This window comes from Muscardinus avellanarius (genome assembly GCF_963383645.1).
Source record: "Muscardinus avellanarius genome assembly, chromosome: 3".
NCBI lineage: Eukaryota > Metazoa > Chordata > Mammalia > Rodentia > Gliridae > Muscardinus > Muscardinus avellanarius.
In genome coordinates this window covers 5,835,479-5,859,079 of record NC_137788.1, presented here as the reverse complement: position 1 = coordinate 5,859,079, position 23,601 = coordinate 5,835,479, and the positions used below count along the sequence as shown (strand labels likewise).

General features: G+C 43.3%; 1 protein-coding gene across 8 annotated transcripts in view; it reads right to left on the bottom strand.

Moving 5' to 3' along the window:
- Window positions 1-1,994: 1,994 nt before the first annotated feature.
- CAMTA1 (calmodulin binding transcription activator 1) overlaps window positions 1,995-23,601 on the bottom strand; it is a gene marked incomplete at both ends in the record, with an annotated part of 865,599 nt that continues 843,992 nt past the window's right edge. For 3 of the 8 annotated variants that reach the window (XM_080693323.1, XM_080693325.1, XM_080693321.1), the window contains 6 exons: window positions 1,995-2,058; window positions 14,127-14,201; window positions 15,131-15,324; window positions 18,996-19,067; window positions 19,755-20,001; window positions 20,486-20,673. In XM_080693323.1, the coding sequence (XP_080549449.1) occupies window positions 1,995-2,058; window positions 14,127-14,201; window positions 15,131-15,324; window positions 18,996-19,067; window positions 19,755-20,001; window positions 20,486-20,673 (840 nt within the window). Of the gene's footprint in view, window positions 2,059-11,220; window positions 11,252-14,126; window positions 14,202-15,130; window positions 15,325-16,699; window positions 16,721-18,995; window positions 19,068-19,754; window positions 20,002-20,485; window positions 20,674-23,601 lie in introns of all 8 variants that reach the window. The other 5 variants (XM_080693320.1, XM_080693326.1, XM_080693319.1 and 2 more) reach the window with 4 other exon arrangements.

Here is a 23,601-nt window from a genome sequence, read left to right as displayed (position 1 = left end):
ACCACCATCTCTTTGTATCTGTCTTCCTTCTAAAGACACCAGTTGAAGAGCGAATCTGTGAGTACGCGGAGGCTTCACAACAAGCCTTGAGTTTCGACTCACAGCGGGCGGCCAGAACCCAGTCCAAGGGTCTCGGCGTTACACCAGCGGGTCCTCACGCTTCACTGGGGATTTCAAACTGGCATCAGCAAATGCAAACTTTATTCTCTCAATTTGACATTAGTAGTTTAATTTTTAAAAGCATCAGATTTCTTTGGCTCCTCATTATGTGGAAATAGTAATAAAACAGGACATCCCCACAAGACTAGTCTGTGTCTTTTTCACTTTTAGTCACTTTTGTGCAATTTTTATTACATTTTCTGATTTCCAGCAGGAGATATGAAAACGTGACATTTTTCTACTTTCCATACTATTCCTTTTGTCAGATTTTGATCATTCTAAGTGTTCTTCGTTGGAGTGAGTGGACGGTGTTAAGCTATATATGGATTCATCTTGTGATTATCTGTTTTGCAAAGGTAAATTAATTTCTTAAGCAATATTAGCATTCACATTACTTGGCACCGTTGGCAAAAAAATTTTAAATAAAATAAACTAAACTCCTGATAGCCAAAATTAAATGTAAACATATCCTTTTTAAGTAATGTTACTCTGCCTTTTTTCCTAAGTCTAAATACAGTAGCTCTTTTTTTTTGCAGTTTAGTCATGCTTTAGCAAAATGTTCTTCTAAAGAACATTTAAAATAAAGTACTCTTATAGTGAAATAAAGTTTTTTGTTTCATTTTACAGACCATAGCCACTACTGCTTTGCTTTTGTTCATTTCTTTTTTCTTGATTTCATGCACATATCTCTGTTTTAATATATACAATATATACAAACAATACATCCACATTTTCTCGCTCATTCAGACAAAACTATACAAATAATTTTATCTTGCCATGTTATTGACCTTTGTGAATAAAATATTTAGCAATTAATATAATCCCTTTCAAATATTTCTTGCCTTTCATTTCTAACCTTCTATATATACACAGAAACCACTCCGTTTGGATGCGATAGAGCCAAAAACATGGAATTTACTGGCCAGAACGCAGCACCACGCTGTTCGTTTAGGTGGCAAATGTCCAGGCAAGGTTTACGATGCCTTTGAACTCCCAAGGCTCCCAAGGTTACGGAAAAAGGCTACATGCGTTACCGACTCTTACGTCATTCTCACTGCACATGGAAGTAAGGCAAAAAATTAAAGTGCTGACCATGAGAAAAGGGACAAGATGATCGGAATCCTCGCAGGTTCTCGGGAAGTGGTGGGGACGAGAAGATAAACTCTGAGCGGTTTCTCAGTATTCCCATGCATTACCCGTTTACCACACACCCGCCCCTCTGCAAAGTTCCACGTGACATTAAAAACCTGCAGATTTTAAAAGTTGCATTACGTGTGCTGTAGAGAGTAAAACAAACAAACGAACAACAGAACGGAACAAAAAACCACTGAAGGAAATGAGAACACACAGACCCAATAAAGATTTGTATGATCTAAGCCCTCCATTGAGAATCAGTCCCAAAGATTCAGCTTCTTGGAAGTAACCGGCAGGCGGGGCAAGCACAGCGTTCTTTGTTGTTGCCAGCATACCCCACCTTTTCTGATCTATGTTTTTGGTATAAATATTTGTACAGTTCCACACGATGTTTGAATACAGCCCTATTTGAGAAGGAAAACGGCTTCTCCCTAGAGGAAGCCTCTTTCAATTTCTCCTGGTGTCTTGTTTTCCTATGATCCAACAGAAGACTGAGTTCCAAGATGTCTTGCTGATCAAATTAAAAGTTGTCCATGAAAGTGCAAATGTAATGACCCAAACATTCCTGTTAAAATCCTGCAGCTGATCTCCCCAAAACTGCAGAGGGAGTGTGCGTGTGTGCGTGTGTGTGTGCGTGTGTGTGTTGTAGTTGTCGCATGTCTCTGCTAAAAACAGAAATGAAAACAGTCTGAAAAGCAATGTCACATTGCTAAGGGATGCTGCTGTATGTCTTCAAGTTCCTTGGCCTTTTTCAATTCTTTCACTCTGGAAGAGAAACAAAACACCAGGCGATAACTATATAGTGAAACCATGACCAAATCCAGGGAAGGGCTAGTGCCCTGCCCCCGAAACGAAAAGCCAAGCCAGGGCCCCTTTGAGGATCGGAGGCAAGGGAAACTTCGGTGAAACTGTTGGTAAGAATGTTCAAGGCAGAAGACATGGCGCTGCTTAAGGTGATTTAAAAAAAAAAATTCTAAAACTCTGCTCCACCTCGGGCACCCCAAGCACAGAGCAGAATCAAAGCCTGCTGTGGTAAGTGTAACAACACGCTCATCTTAGAAAGATCCAGTCAAGTAGCTTTCTTTCTTGCCACAAATGCCCTGATTTCAAGTGATATAAACTAAGGGAACTGCGCGCGCACGCGCAAACACACACACACACACACACACACACACACACACACACACACGGTTTTTTTGCTTGAAACAGACCTAGGGATTCAACTGTTGCTTTGCTCACAGACTCAAGATTACTGGCCAGCTTGAACGTGACCATAAAGCCCTCTTCTTCCTGGGTTGTGGAGTCTGATTTTCCTACTTATTTGCTCTCCTCCCATTCCACACTGTAATTTTTTTTTTTTTTTTTTTTTTTTTTTTTTTTTTTTTTTTTTTTTTTGGTGGTAGTACTGGGGTTCCTGGAAGCCCTTCTACCTCCGGGCTACCCTCGCAGACCTATTTTATATATTTTTTTTATTTGGAAACAGGGTCTCTTCTGGCTTCAAACCTGCGCGATCCTCCTGTCTCCGCCTGCCAAGCGCAGGGATTACAGGCGTGGCCACCACGCCGCTGTAATTCTAAGAGATGTTCAGGTTCCCTCTCAAAGCTCCTAGGTGGACAGCAGTAAGGTGCTGTGCTGAAGGGACTTGGCGCTGCTTATCAGACACACTGTTGTAAACAAACTGAAACTATGAGAGACTGAGGCATTGAGAAGTTCACATCAGCACACTGTCACCTCTGGCCTGTATTTTTAATGTAAATATTTGCGTTTTTAAAAATGTAGCGGGGTGCCAAGGAAGCGGTGGTGAGCTGGAGTCACACCCTATTCTGACTCCATGCCTGGGAGCTCGCCTCGGCAGAGTGACCAGGAGCAGCCAGTGCGTGCCGTGTGCGTCGCAGTCTCAAGTCCACATTCCACATAGTCACGCTGGCTGCCCAGTGTGGGCACAGAGAAGCAGCAGGTTCTCAGAAAGCCCCTGCTCCACCTTACTGACAAGGCGAGGAGTGTCCCATTTGTTACGGGCCTATGCGGAGGTCAGCCATTTCAAACATGGTCTCAGGTCCTCTTGGAGTAAGGTGTCTCATATTAAGTTATAGCAGAAAATTTAAATTTTACTTGCAGATGTGTTTTACTTTCTAAGTAGACTCTGGACAATACCCGGGCAGAGAGGAAACGTGAGAAAACTGGCCGTAGGGCTGGGGCCGAGGGACGGCACGTGCACTCTAGCACCAATTAAAAAAACTTTCACGTTTACCACTTCCAAGCAGAATCATTTCTGAGTATTCTGCAAAGCAGGTAAAATCTCTCCAGAGACTCACTTTTCAGGAGAAAAGCTTATCTTTTAAAAGTTATGTTTGAAATCATGTTTATTTGATTCCTACATATACCAAGTCCAACTTGGTGTGATTTTTTTTTTTTACGAACGACAGTGACAATGTATCTCCCAAACTGCCTGGTCCTTTCTTGTTAAAACTGCACTTAGGATACAGTGCTATGGTCATAACCAGACCCAGATACTCTTTGCTTTAAATTTTATAATTAAGGATGCCATGGCTTATTAAATTTTAAGAGTAATTTAGGTCGTATATTGCAGTATGGAATTATGCATTGCTAAAGGTCCCTATCTGGGGACATGCATACTTGATAACTGGCTTTTAAAAAACGGAAACATGCTAAAGTCTGTGTTCAGTTTTTAAACATGCAGTCTATGAACTAAGACCCCTCTGGCTAGGAAAACGCAAGGCGTGCACGGATGCCGACCTTACTCCCGGACATGCAGCATCTGTACGTGTGCAGACCCGTGTGCCAAATTACTGCAAAACGTGCATGCCACGTCAAATCTGCATTCACAAGTATGCAACAGTGACGTCATCACTGGTAAAATTTCTAATTTAAAGAATTCTAAATTCAAAATCTGAGAGCATAAGCATAAAGACAGCCATTAACAATTTTCCTAGAATAAAGAGAAGTACTTTAAAGTATTAAGTTCATCACTGAGATGAAATAAAAGGGAGAGTGAATTATAAACCAGAAAGGTTTTCTGTAATTTCATGCCAAAGAATCCATAATCAGATGGTCTGCGTATAATTTAAAACATTTTTCTTCTAGTTAAAATGGTCACATCTGATTTTGCAGGGCTCCCCCTACTCCATTCTTTCAAAGTTTTCACAAAATTTTAAAGTTGCCATTTAAATATTCTGGTATAAAATGAATGATATCCTCACAGAACACTAAGTTAAGGTGAGGTGTCCACACACAGACTGTCTGCATAGGTAAAAATAAAAGCACTCCAATTTTCAGGTATATCTTCTGAGCTTTCATAACTCCCAGAGCTACAATGGAGAATTCACGTCTTAGTTTTATCATGAATTTACCACAATAAACTAGCATTATAAATGACACCAAATGACTTGATTGGTGCAGACTTTAACATTTTTCCCCCCAGAAAGTTGTTAAAGGAAGAATTGGGGGGAAGGAAGAGAATACTTATTATATCCCAATAGCTCTACGGTTTACCTTATGTAGTTCTCATAATACTGGCCATATCTCTACTTGTAACTGCAGAACCTCAAGTTTGCAGCATGGCCTGCTCTGAGTCTTGACAGCCACGCAGGGGCAGAGCAGGGCCGTGAACCCACTTCGGTGTCACTCTAGAGCCTGCTCCACTACTGCTAATACTGCTCAAAATAACACACATTTTAAAATTCCTGTTTCTTTCCAGAAGACTATAGAAAATGTGCATTTGGAAAATTTCCGTAGCATGAAATGAAACTGACAGAATTTATATTGTATTAGTTTTGAGATGTTATCCTTTTTGAGATATTATTCTGATTTAATTACAGTGTCATAGGGCACAGAGAAACCACATAAAATGTACTTGTCGATTTTTTGTGTGTGTGTGTGGTGGTACTGGGGTTCCCGAAAACCCTTCGAACTCCGGGCTACACTCCCAGACCTATTTCTTTTATATTTTTTTATTTGGAAACAGGGTCTCTTAAGCCAGAGAGGCTGGCTTCGAACCTGCGCGATTCTCCTGTCTTTGCCTACCAACCGCAAAGATTATAAGCGTGTGCGACCTCGCCCAGCAGTTGTTGATTTTTTTAACTCAGTTAAATGTAGAACCCTAAAATATGAATAAAGATGTGACTGAGAATAAAAGATTTTTAGTTTTGTTCTCTAACTCATGATTTACAGACCATGTTAACTTAACTCCTAATGTTTGCATGAAATTGAGACTTTTATACCTTGCCCTACTGAAATCATAAATGGAGATTTATGGTACTTAGGGGTAAGTTATTAGGATAAGAGGTAGTGCCTAATTTTGGCTATAGGTCAGATATAAACTGGATAAAATAATGTTCGAAACTTATATTTCCGTCAACGAAACAGAAAACAATTATATTACTAAAGTGATTTGGAACAGCATTGGATATATTTGAATTTTCAACAAATTGTAAGAAATAGATGTTTCAAATTAGAGTGTTTCAAATAGTTAAAGAAATTTGGTTTTGCCCTGTTATCAGTCAAGGACATGAATTATCACAAAACGTCATATGCTAACTAAAAATAAACCTTAACCATAAGAATTATACAATAAAAGTTTAACCAGCATCTCTGAGTGATTGTCCTTGCTTACTGGTATTTCCAAACTTTGATGCTATGAGTCTGCTTCCTTCCTTGTCATTCTTCAAAGGAGAAGGTTTAGAAAACATTTATCTGTTATGACTTTATAAATGTGCTCACATGCAAAGTAAAAAGTTCAGTGGAAAAAAAACTCTTTTTTTAAATTTTTTGGTGGTACTAGGGTTCCTGGAAACCCTTCTCCGGGCTACACTCCCAAACCTATTTTTTATATTTTTATTTGGAAACAGGGTCTCTTAAGCCAGCGAGGCTGGCATCGAACCAGAGCGATCCTCCTGTCTCCGCCTCCCAAGCGCAGGGATTACAAGCGTGCGCCACCATGCCCGGCAGAAAAACTCACTTTATGGACCAAAACCCAAATCAATGGACTGAACTGGTTTCACTGATACTGCCTGTGTTGTAAACTATTTTTCAGTATGTAAGCTTGGTAAATATAGAACTTGAATGCGTGTGCGTGTGCGTGTGTGTGTTGCTGGGAACTGAACCCATGAGACCCTTCTATCTCTGAGCTATCCCCCCGGCCCTATTTTATTTCTTATTTGGAAACAGGGTCTAAGTTGTTGGGAACCTCACTAAGTTGATGAGACTAGCTGTGAACCTGCAGTCCTCCTGGCTCAGCCTCCCTAAGTGCTGGGATTACAGGCATGTGTCACCACACCTAGTGTAGAACCTAAATTTTTGAAATTGGAATTATACCTAAAAATTTAATACCTGTGCCTCTCATATCTATATAATTTAGAATACCAGCACTCTACAAACTTTTGTTAGGAGTTATGTTACATATAACTGAGCTAAGGTTACTGACTGAGGTTTTAGTTCTCTTAAGGAATTATAAATGTGAGGCTTATTCAGGGCAAAAACGTGAGCCTAAAAATGTCCAGGTTATCTAAAAATTATCCCATTGTAATCGCAGTTACTTCTGAATTCCATTACATAGAAGATAGGCAAAACTGTGTTCCGTGAAGTCATAAAGACAATACAGGATAGAGGCTGTAGCTTCTATAGATGAAGGCCTTTGCTTCCAAGGAGAGCTGCGTGGACCACGTTTCTGAACCACTTATCAGTAACTTGGAAAGAACTTCTCATATTACTAGTTTGGAGTTAACAGTAAGTGGGATAGCACGACTTTGACCTGTGACCATTCAACTCTAAAAGACAAACCCAGATTCCCCCAAGCATTCTAGGCTGGAAACCATCACCACGTTTGGAATACTGTGACAGTCTCAACCAAAAAAAAAAAAAAAAAAAAAAAGGTTGCATCGTAATGTACGGAGGTGATGTGTAAGCAACAGCACTGAAAGCCAGCGGAAGCCCACGGGGCTTACTTCCATCAGACGTCCAATGATAATTCATGGATAAATGAAGCAGGCCTCCTTCAGAAACTCACAGCAAACAATGGCTCCATGAGAAAAGCATAAGGCAAAGCCACTTCGTTACATCTACTCAGTAATGCTCAGCCAGAGAAATGTGCATGAGTCAGTGGAGTTTAGCAGGTAGATTCTCGCAATGCTGGACGTCAAAAATATACAGGGCAGCCCGATGCGGCTTTCTGATGAGTTACCTGTTGCTCTGAGAGCTGCAACAGCTTGTGGGGAAATTAGGAAAAGAGAGATCTTGCCATTTTCCAGAAATCTCATTGGGGTTGCAAAACAAAAAAGACAGAGAGGCCCAGTAAGAACAACACAGAGCATGTTGTCTGCAACTTAACACACGCCACTGTGTTCCAAAAATATCCATTTCCTAAAAGAGGGAAGCGAGACAAAATTACTTTGGAGACTTAAAATACATCCTTAGCAACACACCCCACATCCCTTTCTTACTCCTCAGTGAGCATATGGGACCCCGTGGAGACGAGACCTCACACCAGGCCCAACGCAAGAAGCAGCCGTCGACCTGGCCATCGTTGACTTTTATCAACAGTGCACTTCGGGGGCACTGTCAAAGAACCATCCCGTGGATAAAAGTGTATGCAAGGAGCAAATGCATAATCTGTAAGCATGTAACCTCTGGAATTTGGTAATGACCACTGGAAATATTTCGCAGGGCTGCTCTCATAAGCAGGAGGCAAAGCTGACTTGCTAAAATCGCTACTTACCAAAACACTGGCAGCCTCTGGCAAAGTTAAGTGTTTGCAAGCCCAGCTCTCAAATATAGAGAAATCTCTCAAGGTTTGTGCTCAAAGAGCATTATATTTTTCTTCCTCCAATTAAGGTTCTTTTATGTTGGAAGGATGCTACACCCACCTTTACTGAACACACAGGCAGACAGTTTACAAAACTGGTCACTTAGTCTTTCCACTGTTGGGAATAATAACCTGGAGTGACTACAGAATTTATAAAAATGTTATACAGGGGCAGGAGGAATTTATCTAGGAAAGACTCTTCAGAGAACGGCCTTCCCGTCCATGAGAACAGTTTCTGCTACTCACGAAAAAGAAATGCCTACGAACAAGAAGTGGTAAGCCATTTTCTAAAGAGGTGGGTTTTTTAGGCCAATTAAGTCTCGATGTCGTGGGGACAGGTCTGTTAGGTAATTCTGTTATTTACTATTTGCTTTACATTTTCTAGTTTTTCTGCGATAAAACCGAGTAACAACCTGTTAGATGTTACTAAAAATCGAGCCAGAAGAGAGTATTTTCAGCATACATGTATGAAAAGTTTTTAAAGTTTAAAAGTCCTTTGGTCATTTTCTGAAGTTGGTTTATCACACCTAATTAAGTAAAAGAAAGAATCAAGACAGTTGATTTAAATACCTGTGTGTATAATGAAAGTTCTCACCTAAACAGAGAATAATTGTGTCTGGGACAAAAACAGAAAAATTCTCGGGAATTTGGTAACTCTCTTCAGTTTTTGGATAAATTAGGGGGCAAGCCCAAAGGAGAGGCTGAGTAAGAATGCGAAGACTGTCTGGTGCTCTTCCTCAGCCCTCCACGAGCAAAGCTAAGAAGTTCCAGGCACAAATGGTACTCCCCAGGTGTGGGGCTGCTGGAAAGAGCCCGCTGTGTCTTGGTTCTGATGAGCCTTTAGATGTTCTGCTCTCTGACCTAGGAGTTTGGGTCAATAATAGTCTTTTAAAGACGATACACCACAACATTTAATTCTTAATGTTTCAAATATTACTTTTCAAGATGTTTTAAGTATACTTTATAAGTTAACAAAATAAGTATATTATCTCCTTTGACATAAATTTCAGGAATATAAAGCTTTCTCAGAGAATGATCAGCTCGCAAAAAGAATTTCAAATTGGGAACTGCTGAAGGAAGTGTCTTTGTGACTTCTCTGAAGACGAGAGAGGGAGAACAGCCAGTTTTCCACCTTATAGTTAGATAAGTGTCACCAGAAGAACCCGAAATCTCTCTCTCACCCCTAAGGACTGCACAAGGCACAAGGGATGTCATGAAATTCCAACTTCCCATGCATGAATAGGAGTTCTAGGAGTTCATAACAGAATGCAGCAGGCACTAAATAAAGTAGGGACTCTGGTTGGCACTGAAAAACACCTTTAGAAATTATACTCTCAAATATGATCATTAACATACCAGAAACTAACAAGCTTCAAAAGTGCATAAGCAACCACTTCCAAGAAAATGTCAGTTTCCTTGCAGCAGGCTCTATTAACTGCATTTAACATGCAAAATACTACAACTTTTAGTTAAACTGAGCACTAGGTCATGCATCTGTTCTCTTGAAGTTTTTTTAATGGAAAGAAATATTATCTATGTATGCAGAGGATGAGAGGGAAGAGAGATGGAGATCGTGTCTCTTCTTACAGTTCAAGCACAGACATCTCTGATTTGGCTCTACCGCATGGGACCTGAAATATTTCACTGATAAAGTTGTCTAACATTAAGAGGATTAACTAGTTAATTTTACGTAGGTAGTTGCTTTTCTTTTCTCAAAACCAATCTCTCCTTCATCAACTAGTCAGTCAGACTAAGTCTTCTACAGGCAAGGTCACTCATCATTAGGATTCAATTCTCCTCTAATCAAGCCCAGCCCAGGGTCCATTTGCGGAAGTAAGGTTTTTATGGGAATACAGCCATGACCGTTCTTTTACATTTTTATTGTCTTTGGCTGTTTTTCAGGCTACAGTGGAAGAGCTCCATAGTTGGAAGAGATTCTGTGGCAAAGTGAGTCTAAGATATGTCTTCTGCCTTTTAAAAAACGGCCAACTTCTACCTTAAAACATAATGAACAAATATCAATAAAAGTCTAGTAAACATTACAAGTTTTAATGTTTTTTAATTATAATTTTCTTCCAAAAATTAAAAAAAATGACTAAACAAAATGTCAGTAAAAGGTTAAGAAGAGGGTGCGCTGGATGTGGTTAATAAAAATAATCACATTCATCTTAAGACTATATATATTTAAAAAGGTTACCAAATTAATATGAATTTAAGTCCAATTTGGTGAATTCGTTTCCTTCTTTTTTTAAAAAAAATTTCTGATGCCTAAATCTTTTACTGTTACTTAAGACGTGTTAGAGTCAAGACGCTTGCCAGACTTACAAATCAGCGTTGTGTTCTAAAACCTCAGGAACGCTGATAGTGTCTACTGAATACTCGCTCCTAATTCACTGAGAATTCTCTTTTGGGATAGCACTCCCAATTGCGATATGGAACACACGGATTTAAGACCCTTCGCCATTTCCTCTGCTCAGCTTACCATCATATGCTGGAATTCAGGTTTGCTCTCTATTTTATAGCCACGATCTTAGGCTGTCCTGACAGGGCCACCTTGTGTACTAACTTACCTCCCAGCACAGCACAAGGAAAGAGCGGCTTGGAAAGTACAGCCATGGGAGCAGGGTCATGGGGAAGCGGTAATCCTAAACAAGAGTGGTTCTTAAAAAGCCTGGAACTGCCTGGTCAACCTTCTTGCTTTAGGAATTTGGACAAAGTAGGAGTTGAGAAAATTTAATACAGCAAACGATTTTAATCATGAAAACCCCACTTGCTTAGTATTTTCTTACAACGCGACCTCATGTAGACTTGCACCTGTAGCACCAGCGTGTGTGTGTGGCAGGCTCAACCCCATCTGAGCATGCCCTGCAGCGGCCTCAGAGGCCCCTCCCTCCTGGCCACACATGCACTTGTACGTTTGCCGCACGTGGCTGCCTTCCCGACATAGAGAACAGCAGTGTTAGTGATTAGGGTTGGTTCTTCATTTTATTTCATTCAAAATGGATGTGAAACTTACTGGCATACCTAGGCCGCAGCCCCATGCAAGCAAGCAAAAAGCAAAATATTGAAAATGGAAGATAAACTGGCTAGCAGGCAGCTAAACTCACCCTTTTGTACAGCCTATGGTCCACCAGGGGGCTTTGGACAGTAAAACAACACCAAAGAGCTATTAGCACATGAGGGTCACAACAGATATCTTACAATAGCTTTACTTCAACCAAAAAGGGTAGAACGTGATTCCTTTATTTATTTATTCATTCATTTATTTATTTTTCCAGAAGAAAAGGAAGAGTGACGGTGGGTGTGTGAAATGAGCAGGTAGGAAATCCATCTATTTAAGCGCCAGCCGCTGGGGCCGTGTGGCTTGGAGATGGGCCACCTGGCTCCTGAAGCTGCTGCCCGCCCCATGCGAGGGCATCGTGTGACGCGCTCTATTTAACGCAGACTCTGATGCTTTTGAAGGGGGGCAGCACACGTGGCATTGTCTTACCATTAAATAAGCCAGAATGGAAACAATATTTCATATATAGCAAATAAAATTTAAGTTTAAAAAAAAACCCAGAACAGACAGACGTTCAGGATTTCTTCAAGTTTCTTAATTGGATATATTAAATTTATAGAAAAGGTAAATAAATATTGATCTCTACAAGGATGTTAAGATTAGCCCATCGTTGTCCCACACCTAGACTCTGACGAGGTCGAGAAGAGAGCTCAGATGACCTTTACTTCACTCTAAACCATGAACAACCAGGGCCGCCAGCTGCTCTCCTCATAATGCACTTTCTCCTTAGCGTTCTCATAAGGTTATGGCTAAAATAAACTTAGAGAAGGTAAAAAAAAGTTTACAAAATTTTCCTCTCTCAGAGAACTGGTACAAGTTCTCTAAAAAGAGAACTCTAAGAACAAGACTGGGAAGGTTCCTTTGTTCAGCCTACTTTGGGACACAGCCTTTCCTGATTTTATGTTTTGTTTAAATATCTTATTCTCTTGCCCACTATGAACATAGGACACAGCTTTGGCAAAGAAATAAATAAATAGCTATAGAAATTCACGTAATTTTGCTCTCGTATTTCATTTCCTCTACATTTACTTGAAGTTTAAGAATGTAACTAAAAGAAATGAAGGAAAAATAAAAAGCACAGTACAATCTGACCTAGGAACACTCAGGTTTGTTTGAAAGGGCCAAAAAGGCAGTAAGAGGTAACTTCTTTCTTTCTTTCCTTTTTTGCGGCACTGGGGATGGAACCCAGGGGCATTCTACCTCTGAGCTCCACCCAGCCCTATTTTTTATTCTTTACATTGAAACCGGGTCTCACTGAGTTGCAAAGGGCCTCACTAAGTAGCTGAGGCTGTGTGCGATCCTCCTGTCTCAGCCTCCCCAATGCTGGGATGACAAGCGTGTGCCACCACGCCCGGCTTAAAAGGTAACTTTTGAAAATAAAAGCTGAAGTCTTCCTGGGATTTCCATTTTGCAGGTAAAAGAGAAAAGAGGTAAGTTTTGCAGATCAGTTTTATTACTGCCCAGCCACACCCCACAATTTGGAATGTGTCTCCTTGAAGAACTTCCTACTTAAGAGTTTTCGTGTCGGCATCTCATCTTCGAGCTCCCCTGGGTTGACAAGGCCCCGGTGACAGCAGTATGGAGCCTAGGAGTCGCTGGGCACACGGGGACATGGGGAGTAGGCCTGAGCTCGCTTCACTGCATCAAGCTGGAGAAAACCCACACCTCCTTTTAAAATGTTTATTTCTCTGTGTGTGCACCCTTCTGGGGCTGAACGCAGGGACATTCTACCTCCAAGAGCTATATCCCCAGACCTATTTTATTTTGAAACAAGGTCTGGCTAAGTTCCTGAGGCTGACCTCACACCTGCGGTCCTCCTGTCTCAGCCACCCAAGTACTGGGATGACAGGCGTGTGCCATCAAGTATGGCCATTATTGTTAATACAACTGTCATGAATGTTTCCTTGTATGTTTGCACAAATGCACTCTTTTGTTGATTTAAGAAAAAGTATACATAACCAGTTAAATCTTAAGTCTCAAAGGCAAAATATTTTCCGAGTTAGCAACCAGATGACTTTAAGAGTAAGAAAAAGTGAAGTGAAACTCTGAGGAACCAAACTGAATATGACTGCTAAGGCTTCGGGCAGAAACAGGAAGCGAGCAAGATTAGGGCAGCAGGAGCCTGCACAGAGACCCCCCACCACAGGGGAGGCTGCGGAGACGCAGCTCGGCGGCCAGACTGCGAATCCCAGACTGGACTAGCACTCAGTAGAGATAACCAAGCGCTTTTCCACCTGCCCCCCAAGTGAGAGAACCAGAAAGCTCAACCCTGAGGAGGCAGAGACACTCCTCCAGCCTAGTGCCAGCAGGAGATGCTGCCCCCAGGGGATCTGGACTCGGGGGCCCGCTGCTTTCCAACTGAGACTGCAGCTGTCATCTCGGATGCCTGTCTTTTCCTGTGTGGTTTCATTCCAGGAATTTCTCCTGCTCTTTATCGCAGACTAGTTTTCATCAACAATAGTGCATGCTAGTCTTTACATACCCAGCAGAGGGCACCAGCTATTTAGTGGAAATTCTACACCAGAAAACCCATATGGGTTTAGTGGTTTTCTTCCCTTTCCTTGACAGCAGCGACCCAGTTCATTTTCTGTTTGGATGGTCTGTTCGCATGGTGAGAATGTGGAGTGACACCGTAACACCAAGTGGCATATTAATAACAGGTGAAAGAGAAACCTGAATCAAGAGCTGGTCTGAATAAATCGCCCTCACATTCAAGTCCAAACAGAGCGAGGCTGCACAGACCTCCCTGGCCTAATGCGCAGCGCAGTCTGAAAGGTCCCCAGAGGCCCGTGTGGCAGGCTCACTAGCGAGCTTGGTATGTGGTTACAGTTTGCTGGGGTTAGCCTGGTGTCTGCTTGCTGGGGCGTCGGCTGTACGTGGGCCAGTGAGTGCTGACGGTCAGGTTGGCTAATGACCTCGATGACCAATCTGTCTGGATGGAGATCAACGTACCTGTGGCGACAGCGACGGAGAAACCTCATTATTTTTCGAGCAGCCTGGTCCTGCTTTTTGGTTAACAAACTGCTCCTGAAAAAGTCAGAATATTAATTGTCATGAGGAGGGTTCCACAGAGCCTCATATGCAAAAACTAAACACTGGAGGGTGGTAGCGGGGATTTTAAATGAACAGTTCATGTGGCCAATCCACAAGCACCTGCCGCTCATGGGTACAGGGCCCTGGCCGCAGGGGGCGGGGGGACCGCAGGGCTTGGGAGCATGCTCACCACTCCAGGGAGATAATACAGAGACCGAAGACAAAATGGCCCTTGAACCCCCTTTATTAACTCTTTATGAACCCCTGTGTTAAAAGGCGTTCTGTAGCTGCACAGACCTCCTTAACAGTTGACTTGTATGAGCTTGATACTATCTTTGGATTGTTTTTTTTTTTTTTTCAGTACTGGGGATGGAACCCAGGGGCATTCTACCTCCAAGCAACAGCCCAGCCCTATTTTTTATTCTTTTATTTTGAAACTGGGTCTCAGTGAGTTGCAGAGGGCCTCACCAAGTAGCTGAGGCTAATGGTGAACCTGGATCTTCCTGTCTCAGCCTCCCATATCCGGAATTAAAAGTGTGTGCCACCACGTCCAGCTGGTTATTTTCTTAATTGGTATCTTTTACTGTGCTAAGTGTTTTTATTATACTCTAGAATGAAATAGCTGGACTTTAATTACTCTTCCAATGTCATTTAAACTATTTAATGTATAATTCAGACTACACCTCTTGGTGTACATGGTGATCCTGACCAGCTTTGATATAAGCTGGAATTGGCTGATGACATCAAAATAATGTTGTGGGGTGGGGAGAGGAACAGCACAATGAGCAGCAAGAAACAGCAGCACAGGCATCGCCGTGCAGAACCCGCACCCCGGAGGGCTCTGGAGCGCGCGCAGCTGAGCACAGCAAGGCCCCGGCTCCTCCTGGACAGCCCTGCCCGCCAGGCGCAGATTCTGAGCCCACCTGAGCTTCTGTTGCACGATGACGGCTGTCCGGCGCGCCTGCCGTCTCTTGCCACATTTCTTATAGCTCCGGTAATACTTCTGGATCAGCACAGCAGCACGCCGGCTCTGCTGGAACTTTTTTTGTTCATAGTAACTTCGGAATTTGCTCTGGATAAGGATGGCCGCCTGTGTCATCTTTTTATAAAGTGCATACTGCAGGGGACACAAGAATGAGCAGGACAGCACCCACAGGGGCTGTGAGTCCAGGGGCTGAGCTTCGGGGAGGGGAGAAGAGGCCCCTCCTGTTCTTATCCTATTCTCCGTTTGAGATTTAATCCCACAAGAGGCAAATGAGAAATCTTTCCACCTACCTTTCCAAAGCGTTACTTTAAAGTTCACCTGCAGAGAGTGGAAACTGCTCTGCGATGTGCTTTTTGCCCAAACATGAATACTTTGCCCTTCTTGAAAAAGATCTTTAATAGCAATGTCTCAAAACATATTTAGAAAACAAAATTCTGAGTGCTTATTTTAAGATTAATATTTGCTCTCCAATTTGGAATTATTTTTAGCCTTTTTTATGCCCCATATCCCCATCACACATGGATCTAACTCCTAGTCAACATCTGATTTCTAATGATTTGAGTTCAGTATAACCAATTTCTGATGGAGCTACAAGGTCCCAAAGACAAGGCTTATCATGAAACGCTGACACCTTTAAGTCATTTTACCCTGTAAAAGATTAACGCTCATCAGACCGACCCAGTAGGGAAGCAACAAACCCTTGGAAGGTCATCAGAGCGGGGAGTGCCTTGTGCCCAATGCCAGCAGCCCTCCACCCAGCCTGCTGCAGAGCCAGGAGCAGGGAGGCAGCATGCAAGCACGGGTCCTCCTCAGGACCGTCCCCAGGCACTAAAACAGAGCTCGCTACGGGTTAACCCGCTGTGTCCATGACTCTAATGGAATGGAATACGACTCCGAGGACAAGAAGTCACATGAAGCCCTTTGCTTACAAGAAGGCAACTTACCATTTTAAGCAAAAATATTCCTTAGAAAAATCTCTACATATACCTAACTTTCTATTCCTGGATTATGAGATGGGATGAGAAGGAAATGTTCTTACAGTGTTTGAGGAGTGGGGTCCTTCTGTAAGAATCTCTAGTCTCATGTGACCTACTAATCTTTCATTTCCATTCTCCAAGTCTTTTAAGACAAGAACCCTGTGGCCTACAGAGATGCTCTGGTGTTTTTATCGTCTGGGCCTTACACACTGCACATTCAAACCCCAGCCCACTGTGAGTCCGTGATGGACAAAGGAAATTTACTTAGTGGCCAATGGGCTCACAGTAATTGGCTTGGATAGACTGACACTAGCCAAGAAAATGTCCAATTATTATTAATGCCAAAACCCACTCCAACTAAAATAACCACAAGGTCCCCAGAGCTTGGATGCACGTGGCTAGGTGGCTGGCAGGGGAGTATGTGTCTCATGACTGTGCCATCTGAATGGCGCCTCCCTGCAGCTGGAGATGGGCGTGACGTTTGTGAGCCTTGTGGAATGGTTTGTGAGAGGACTTTGGTGTATCATTACCTTCAAGGCTATCCATGTCAGCTTGGGGGAGAAACAGAAAATACAAGATTAATGTTAGATTGCTGAATAAAATGAAATTAAAAATCAGAATTATTCAATAAAACTCCCAACCAAAAAAATAAGGCAACTTGGTTTTATTAATGCCTGCCATCTTCCAAAGTATGCCTTGTAGTTATCACCACTTCCAAAAGCAATGCCTTCCATCTTCCTAGTTGTAGACAACACTTCTTCAGGAGGGGTTAAAAAAAAACCACAGACTTCACTACCACGAAGCCTGCGCACAACATAAGCCCTCGCAGCTCCCGCGGTGGAGCTGAAGTCCTGTGGTGTCAGCGTTTGCACAATAAACCTTCATTTCTGGGATCCTGAACTCAATGGCTATAGCTGGAGATGTTTTTCCCCTGCCCCACTGACAGCTAGAGAGACCTGGGCAAATGGCACCCCCCAGAAAGAAATGCCCTATGGAAGAACAAGAGAGGGCCCACAGTGCTGTGTGATTACTAGACGCCTTGGTATGTATCACTGCGGAAATAAAAACGTCAAACCCACCCAGCGCACAACCTAATAAAATGTTCCAGAATCTGCTGACACAAATGAACTTTATCATGTAAACCAGTCAAAAGCCAGTGAGGTGATTTTCGGTATTCTACAACCACCTTTGAAGATGAGAAAAATCCAATATTTACTTAAATTTCACTGAACCTCAGATTCTTTGTAAAGTGGAAATGAAACTCTTTACACTTTGAGTAACTGTAAGGAGTACACAAGATGGTATGCCTGAAAAACCTGGTAAATATATATGTTCCATAAACCTTCGGTCCCTCTCCTACCTTGTGGTAGCTATATAACCCTACAGATTGTTTTGGAAACAGTAATCTTGCATGAAAGAGGACTGCACTATCCTCTTTCTACTTGTTAACTAGAAAATGCAAGGATGTTGCGAGCTTCTTAGGATTTTAAGACTTCTGCTATTATTCATTGTAAAATGGATGAAAAGCTGAATGAAAAATTGCCAAAGACCACACAACCTATGTAAGTCAACAGAAAAGCTAACAGCCAGGATTGCCCTTTTCCAACTGTCGTGCCTAACTCACTGGAGTTCTTTAATTACTACGGCTTAGGTATTAATGAAATACACACCTTTATTTCAAGCACAAATAATTTTCTTTGCATCAGAGACCAATATCCTGGGAGATGTTAAGATTAAAAGGCCCAATTTTTTTTTTTTTTTGGGGTGCTGTACTGGGGATGAAACCCAGGGGTACTCTACGTCCGAGTGACACTCCCAGCCCTATTTTTTATTCTTTATTTTTTATTTTTGGTGGTACTGGGGTTCCTGGAAGCCCTTCTACCTCTGAGCTACACTCCCAGACCTATTTTATACTTTTTTTTTTTTTTTGGAAACAGGATCTCTTAAAAGCCAGCGTGACTGGCTACGAACCTGCGCGATCCTCCTGTCTCCGCCTCCCAAGTGCGGGGATTACAAGCGTGCGCCACCATGCCCAGCGTCTTTATTCTTTTTTTTTTTTTTTTTTTTTTTTTTTGGTGGTACTGGGGTTCCTGGAAGTCCTTCTTCCTCCAGGCTACACTCCCAGACCTATTTTATATTTTTGAAACAGGGTCTCTTACGCCAGCACGGCTGGCTTCGAACCTGCGCGATCCTCCTGTCTCCGCCTCCCAAGCGCGGGGATTACAAGCGTGTGCCACCACGCCCGGCCTTTATTCTTTATTTTGAAACAGGATCTCACTGAGTTGCAAAAGGCCTCACTAAGTAGCTGAGGCTGGCCAAGAGCCATGATCCTCCTGTTTCAGCCTCCCAAATGCTGGGATTACTGGGATTACAAGTGTGCACCACCATGCCCAGCTCTCAATTTTTTTTTTTTTTTTTTTTTGGTGGTACTGGTGTTCCTGGAAACCCTTCTTCCGGGCTACACTCCCAGACTTATTTTTGTATTTTTTTTTTTTTTAATTTGGAAACAGGATCTCTTTAAGCCAACGAGGCTGGCTTCGAACCTGCGCTATCCTCCTGTCTCCGCCTCCCAAGCACGGGGATTACAAGCTTGCACCACTAGGCCTGGCTCAAATTTTTTATAAAATTTTTTTTGTGGCACAAGTTTAACTGGCCACGGCTGTGTTTTCTTTTCCTCTGGTTTTTAATCAAGACAATTCAAATGCCATCTTTGTGATTAAGAACTGGACGCAGTGCTTGTCAGCCAGACTGCACGCCGTGGTCCTCAGGGGCCAGGCTGCATGGGTGAGGTACATTTTCCTGTTGTGACACAGAACTAAGGTTTACCTGCTTGTATTTTCTGTAGCAACGCTGAATGACGGCAGCAGCCACTTCCTGCTGTTCCCGCAAGGGCCGGCCCTTAAGGGTAAAGTGAGGGGAAAGATCAGTAATGACCCCACGTAAGAACTTCTACGTCCCTAAAAGTTAGGAAGAGCCATCATGCAATGCGACTCTCTCAGAATGAGATCCCAGGACTCTCAAGAATATATTGATAGTTAACTATAAATATAAGGAAAAATGAATTTACAGAATAAGCCTCTATTTTTGCTTTTAAATTAAACCATGATATTTAGATGGCAGGAGGCCTACAAAATTGTCTTACCAGATCAAAGGTTCCTTCAAGAACCTGTAGAAGGCTCTGATCCTCTTGCCCCAAAAATGCACAGACAGAAGCTTCACTGTGTAACTAGGTATTTGGGCTTCCTAACACCAGTCTCCAGGCCTCCAGTTAAAAGGCCCTGTGTCGTCATAAATTCCTTGTGGCATAGGTGTCCACTTACTTTGTGTTAACTAAATAAGATATTCATATCATTATCGACAGTAAGTTGAGATGGTGATAGCTATACTTACTACTGACGAGCTTTACTTTACTAATGCTCCTACGGTTATTAATAATCTAGTGTACTGTAATTAGCAACTTTCAATAAAAATTCTATAAACCCAGAGGAAAAAAAGGACATGGGGCAGGCTTCTGCTCTGAACGACTGGACCTCGCGCCTGCTCCCCAGCCCGAGAAACGCCATGACTTCAAGACTCAGGTTTTACCTTGTATTTCCGGAAAGCTGTCTGGACAAGCCTGGCAGCTTCATAGAGCTCTCTCTGCTCATGATCAGACAGAGTCAGCTGAGCAAACTCCTTCTCGACCTTCTCGCTGGTAGATGCGCTCAGGAATTCTGACCAATCTGCCGCCGAGGGAAGGTTGGGTTTCTCAAAAGCTATTTCACTGACTGGAGAGCCTACGGGGCTCAGGCTGGTATTAGAAGAAGGGGTTAGAGGCTCATTATATGCACTTCTGAAACAAGAGAAGACAAAGGAGAGCGCCGAGTGAGCGACAGCTGTGCGCAGTGCACGCCTGCTCCTTAGTGGGGTCCTATGGTATCGCCCCGAAGCTCCCGCAGGCAGTTAGGAGGTCTCCCTTGTGCTAGGTGAGCTGCTCTACGTAGCGTCTCTGTCCTTCCAATCAGTAAGTTCATACTCAGCCCTACTCTGAGTTTAGTACTGTGCTAAGTACTCAGCCCACTAAGCCCACTCCTTGCCCGGAGCTCTAGAGCTTCACCAAGTGAGGGGCGTGCTACGTTAGGACTCCTATCTTATGCACTTCCACCTGGGGACAGAGCCATGGAGTAAGGACGGAAGCGGCCTTCGAAGTGCTAATGAACCACCTCCGGAAGGCTTCTTCCTTCCCTGGTAAAATCTCACATCACGGCCCGCATCCGGGACACTCCACCGCCCTGGCCTCCCGTTAAATCCAGGAGTCTGCCTGGAATGTCCCTGACCTGATGTGGACAGCACTCGGCAGACGGTCGGCATCGGCCAGGTAACTGGCCAGCCAGCTCATCGTACTGCTAACGGTGGCGGGATCCGTTCTTCCCAGGGCCGAGGACTCCACGGGCACAAAGTTCTCCTGCTTGATCCGGTCAGGCGTGGCCTCGATGATGTGTTCCGCCAAGGTCATCATGTTCACCTGGGCCAGAAGGTAGCAAAGAACCTTGAGAGTCAGCCAGGTACAAACAGCACTGTTATTACATGATTTACCCACATATTCTGAGCTCTTGAAATCTGACTGTCTCCCAATTAGAGCTGGGCCAAAAGCCTCTGGCCGCGTCTTGGAGAACTTCAAGCTCGCTCCTCCTCGCCATCACAGCGGGATCGGCCACTTAATGATACCACACCAGGGCTGCTGGTGAGTAACGGGATCGCCAGGCGGCCACACTGCAAACCTCCTAACAGATACGCAGCCCGGCCCCTTGGTGCAGCAGTGTGTGGAAACAGAGGCGGCGGTCTGAGGCACTAGGGAAACACAGGCAAGCACCGCCACGCCAGGCTTACTTAAGTATCTTTAAAAAGCAAAATGGAATATCTGAAACTCGAAGGTTCTCAACCGATAGCCACCTACCTCCCCTTCTTCCCCAGCCTGTAAACGCGTGTCATCGTCATGGTACCTGATATGATGATGAGCCAGAGAGTCTGGATACCAAGCAGCTGGTTTTTTATTAGCTACACAAGACAGTGGGATTTTTTTGCGTGTGGCCTAGGGGCTGAGGACTGAGCCCGGCAGGGTGCTGCCTCAGGGATGCACCCCAGCCTTTTGAATTCATTATCATTTTGAAACAGGGTCTGAGTTGCCTAAACTGGCCTCCAACCTGCGATCGTCCTGTCTCGGCCTCAGGGATTTAATGCAGTATAGCATGTGCCTGGCTAAGGCAGTTCTTTTGGACTGTGGTCAGAGAAGACAGCCTTTAAGTGTACAGCTTTGGGTTTATGCAAATGCCCTCTGTGTCCTAGAATATGAAAACTTTTCATAAATGCTTCTTTGCTATCTGAAAGAAAAGTTATACGTATTTGCTATGTGCATTAAACACACATCTATAGAATTATAGGCATAACATGTTGGATATGTTATAAAAGATACCCTTTCACGCTTTCTAACTGTCCTGTGAATTTCCCATGGCCTCCTATCTGCTTGGTCTGAGGGAGGAGACCAGCGTCCCGCTGTGACCGGGCTTCCATGGTTCTTGGTATTTACTAGTTTTTGTTTCAGCATTTAGAGGTTATGCTGCTGGGTACACAATGGCTCACAACTGTCAGATCTTCCTGAAAATTTACCTTAGTATATAGTTTGCCTTAGTATAAAATTTACCTTAGTATATAGTTTGAACTGTATTTTGTATCTTCTATCTTCTTCACGCTACGGACCAACTCTATGGGTCCCGACATGCCAAGCGAGCTGCACCCCCCACCCTTTTCTTTCTAATTTGGTACCTGGGATTCAACCCAGAAGCATCTCTCTCTGAACCACTCTGAACCTGTGATCCTCCTGTCTCAGCCTCCCAAGTACTTGGATTGCAAGTACCTGGCTTATTGATCCATATCATGAGTGGAACAGAACCCGGGATCCTCCCTGAACAAGACAGCTGCGTCAATACACTGCTTTCCTTTACTTCCCTGTCGGCCTCATTTTGTTAAAATAACTTAAAATGATAGTGATAGATTCCTCGAACATCATTCCTCTTCCAGGTAAAGAATCCCTTTCTAAAACTGCCTTTAAACACAAGCACACTGCCAGTCATCGTGAAGACCTAATGGTCCCACTGGTTCCACCGGTTCATCCTCCATCAACTCTGGTCTTCCTGCTTCTTGAATTAGTTCATTATTTAAATTATTTTTTCATTTGGCAAAATACTTTTTTAGACTGCAGCTTTTCTCACAGATATATGCCCTTCATTTAGCACACTAGTATTGTCTTAAGACTCTGAAATTCTGAAGTCCATTTTTTAGGTTATTTTTATTTCTTGCATTAACTCTGTTTCAGTGAAGGCCAGCTGCTATAAAACTGCATATCCAACAGCTTTTTTTTTTTTTTTTTTTCAGTACTGGGGATGGAACCCAGGGGCATTCTACCTCTGAGCTATACCCCCTGCCCTATTCTTTATTCTTTATTTGGAAACAGGGTCTCACTGAGTTGCAAAGGGCCTCACTAAATAGCTGAGGCTGGCTAGATCCTCCTGTCTCAGCCTCCCGAATGCTGGGATTACAAGCGTGCGCCACCACGCCCAGCTTCCAATAGCTCTTAAACCTAAGTTCATTAAATGTGAGTGGAACTGGAAATCTCATTCTGAGTTGTACTGGCCACACCTCAAGTGCTCACCACCACAGAGGCTGGCAGCCGCCCTCTCTGGGCAGTCCAGTGCGTTTCTATCGCTGCAGGAAGCCTTGCTGGATGGCACTGACTGTATGTTCAACCTAGTTCCCCTCTCCTGAGCTGCTGATTTTCAAACTGTGATGTTTATACTGATAAATATAGCTCTAGAATGCTTAGTATCGATATCTGGTATGGCATCCATCAGGAATCGTCTAAAACAGGGCTTGGCAAACTACACCAGGCCAAGTCCAGCCAACTACCTGTTTGTATAAATAAAGTTTTATTGGAATGCAGCCACACTCATCCTTTTAATATCATCTCAGGCTGCTTTGTGTTATTAGGGCAGATTAAATACTTATGGCAAAGCCCAAAAACTATTCTCTATCTTGCCCTTACAGAAGAAACGTGCGAGCCTTTGTCTAAAACATCATGTAGCTTTGCGTGGCAGGTCTCTCCGTGACTGTGGCAGTCACAGATCAGGAGCATGGCCTCCCAGTCATTATCGAGGAGGGAGCTGCTTCTCCTCCTGCACTAAACAGCAGAGGCCTGGCAGGAAGGGCCCCTGACGCAGTGTCAGCAGTGGTGGACAGTCAGACCTGCCAAGGAATGCCGGCCAGGGCAGGGGGCCTCCTCCACGCCCTGTGTGTCGCCTCTATAGGCATGGGTTCCCTGCCAAATTTTAGTGAGCTGTTTATCCTTGTACATTTGTTTTGGTTTCTATTGATGGGATATTGGAGAGATAAAGTTCAC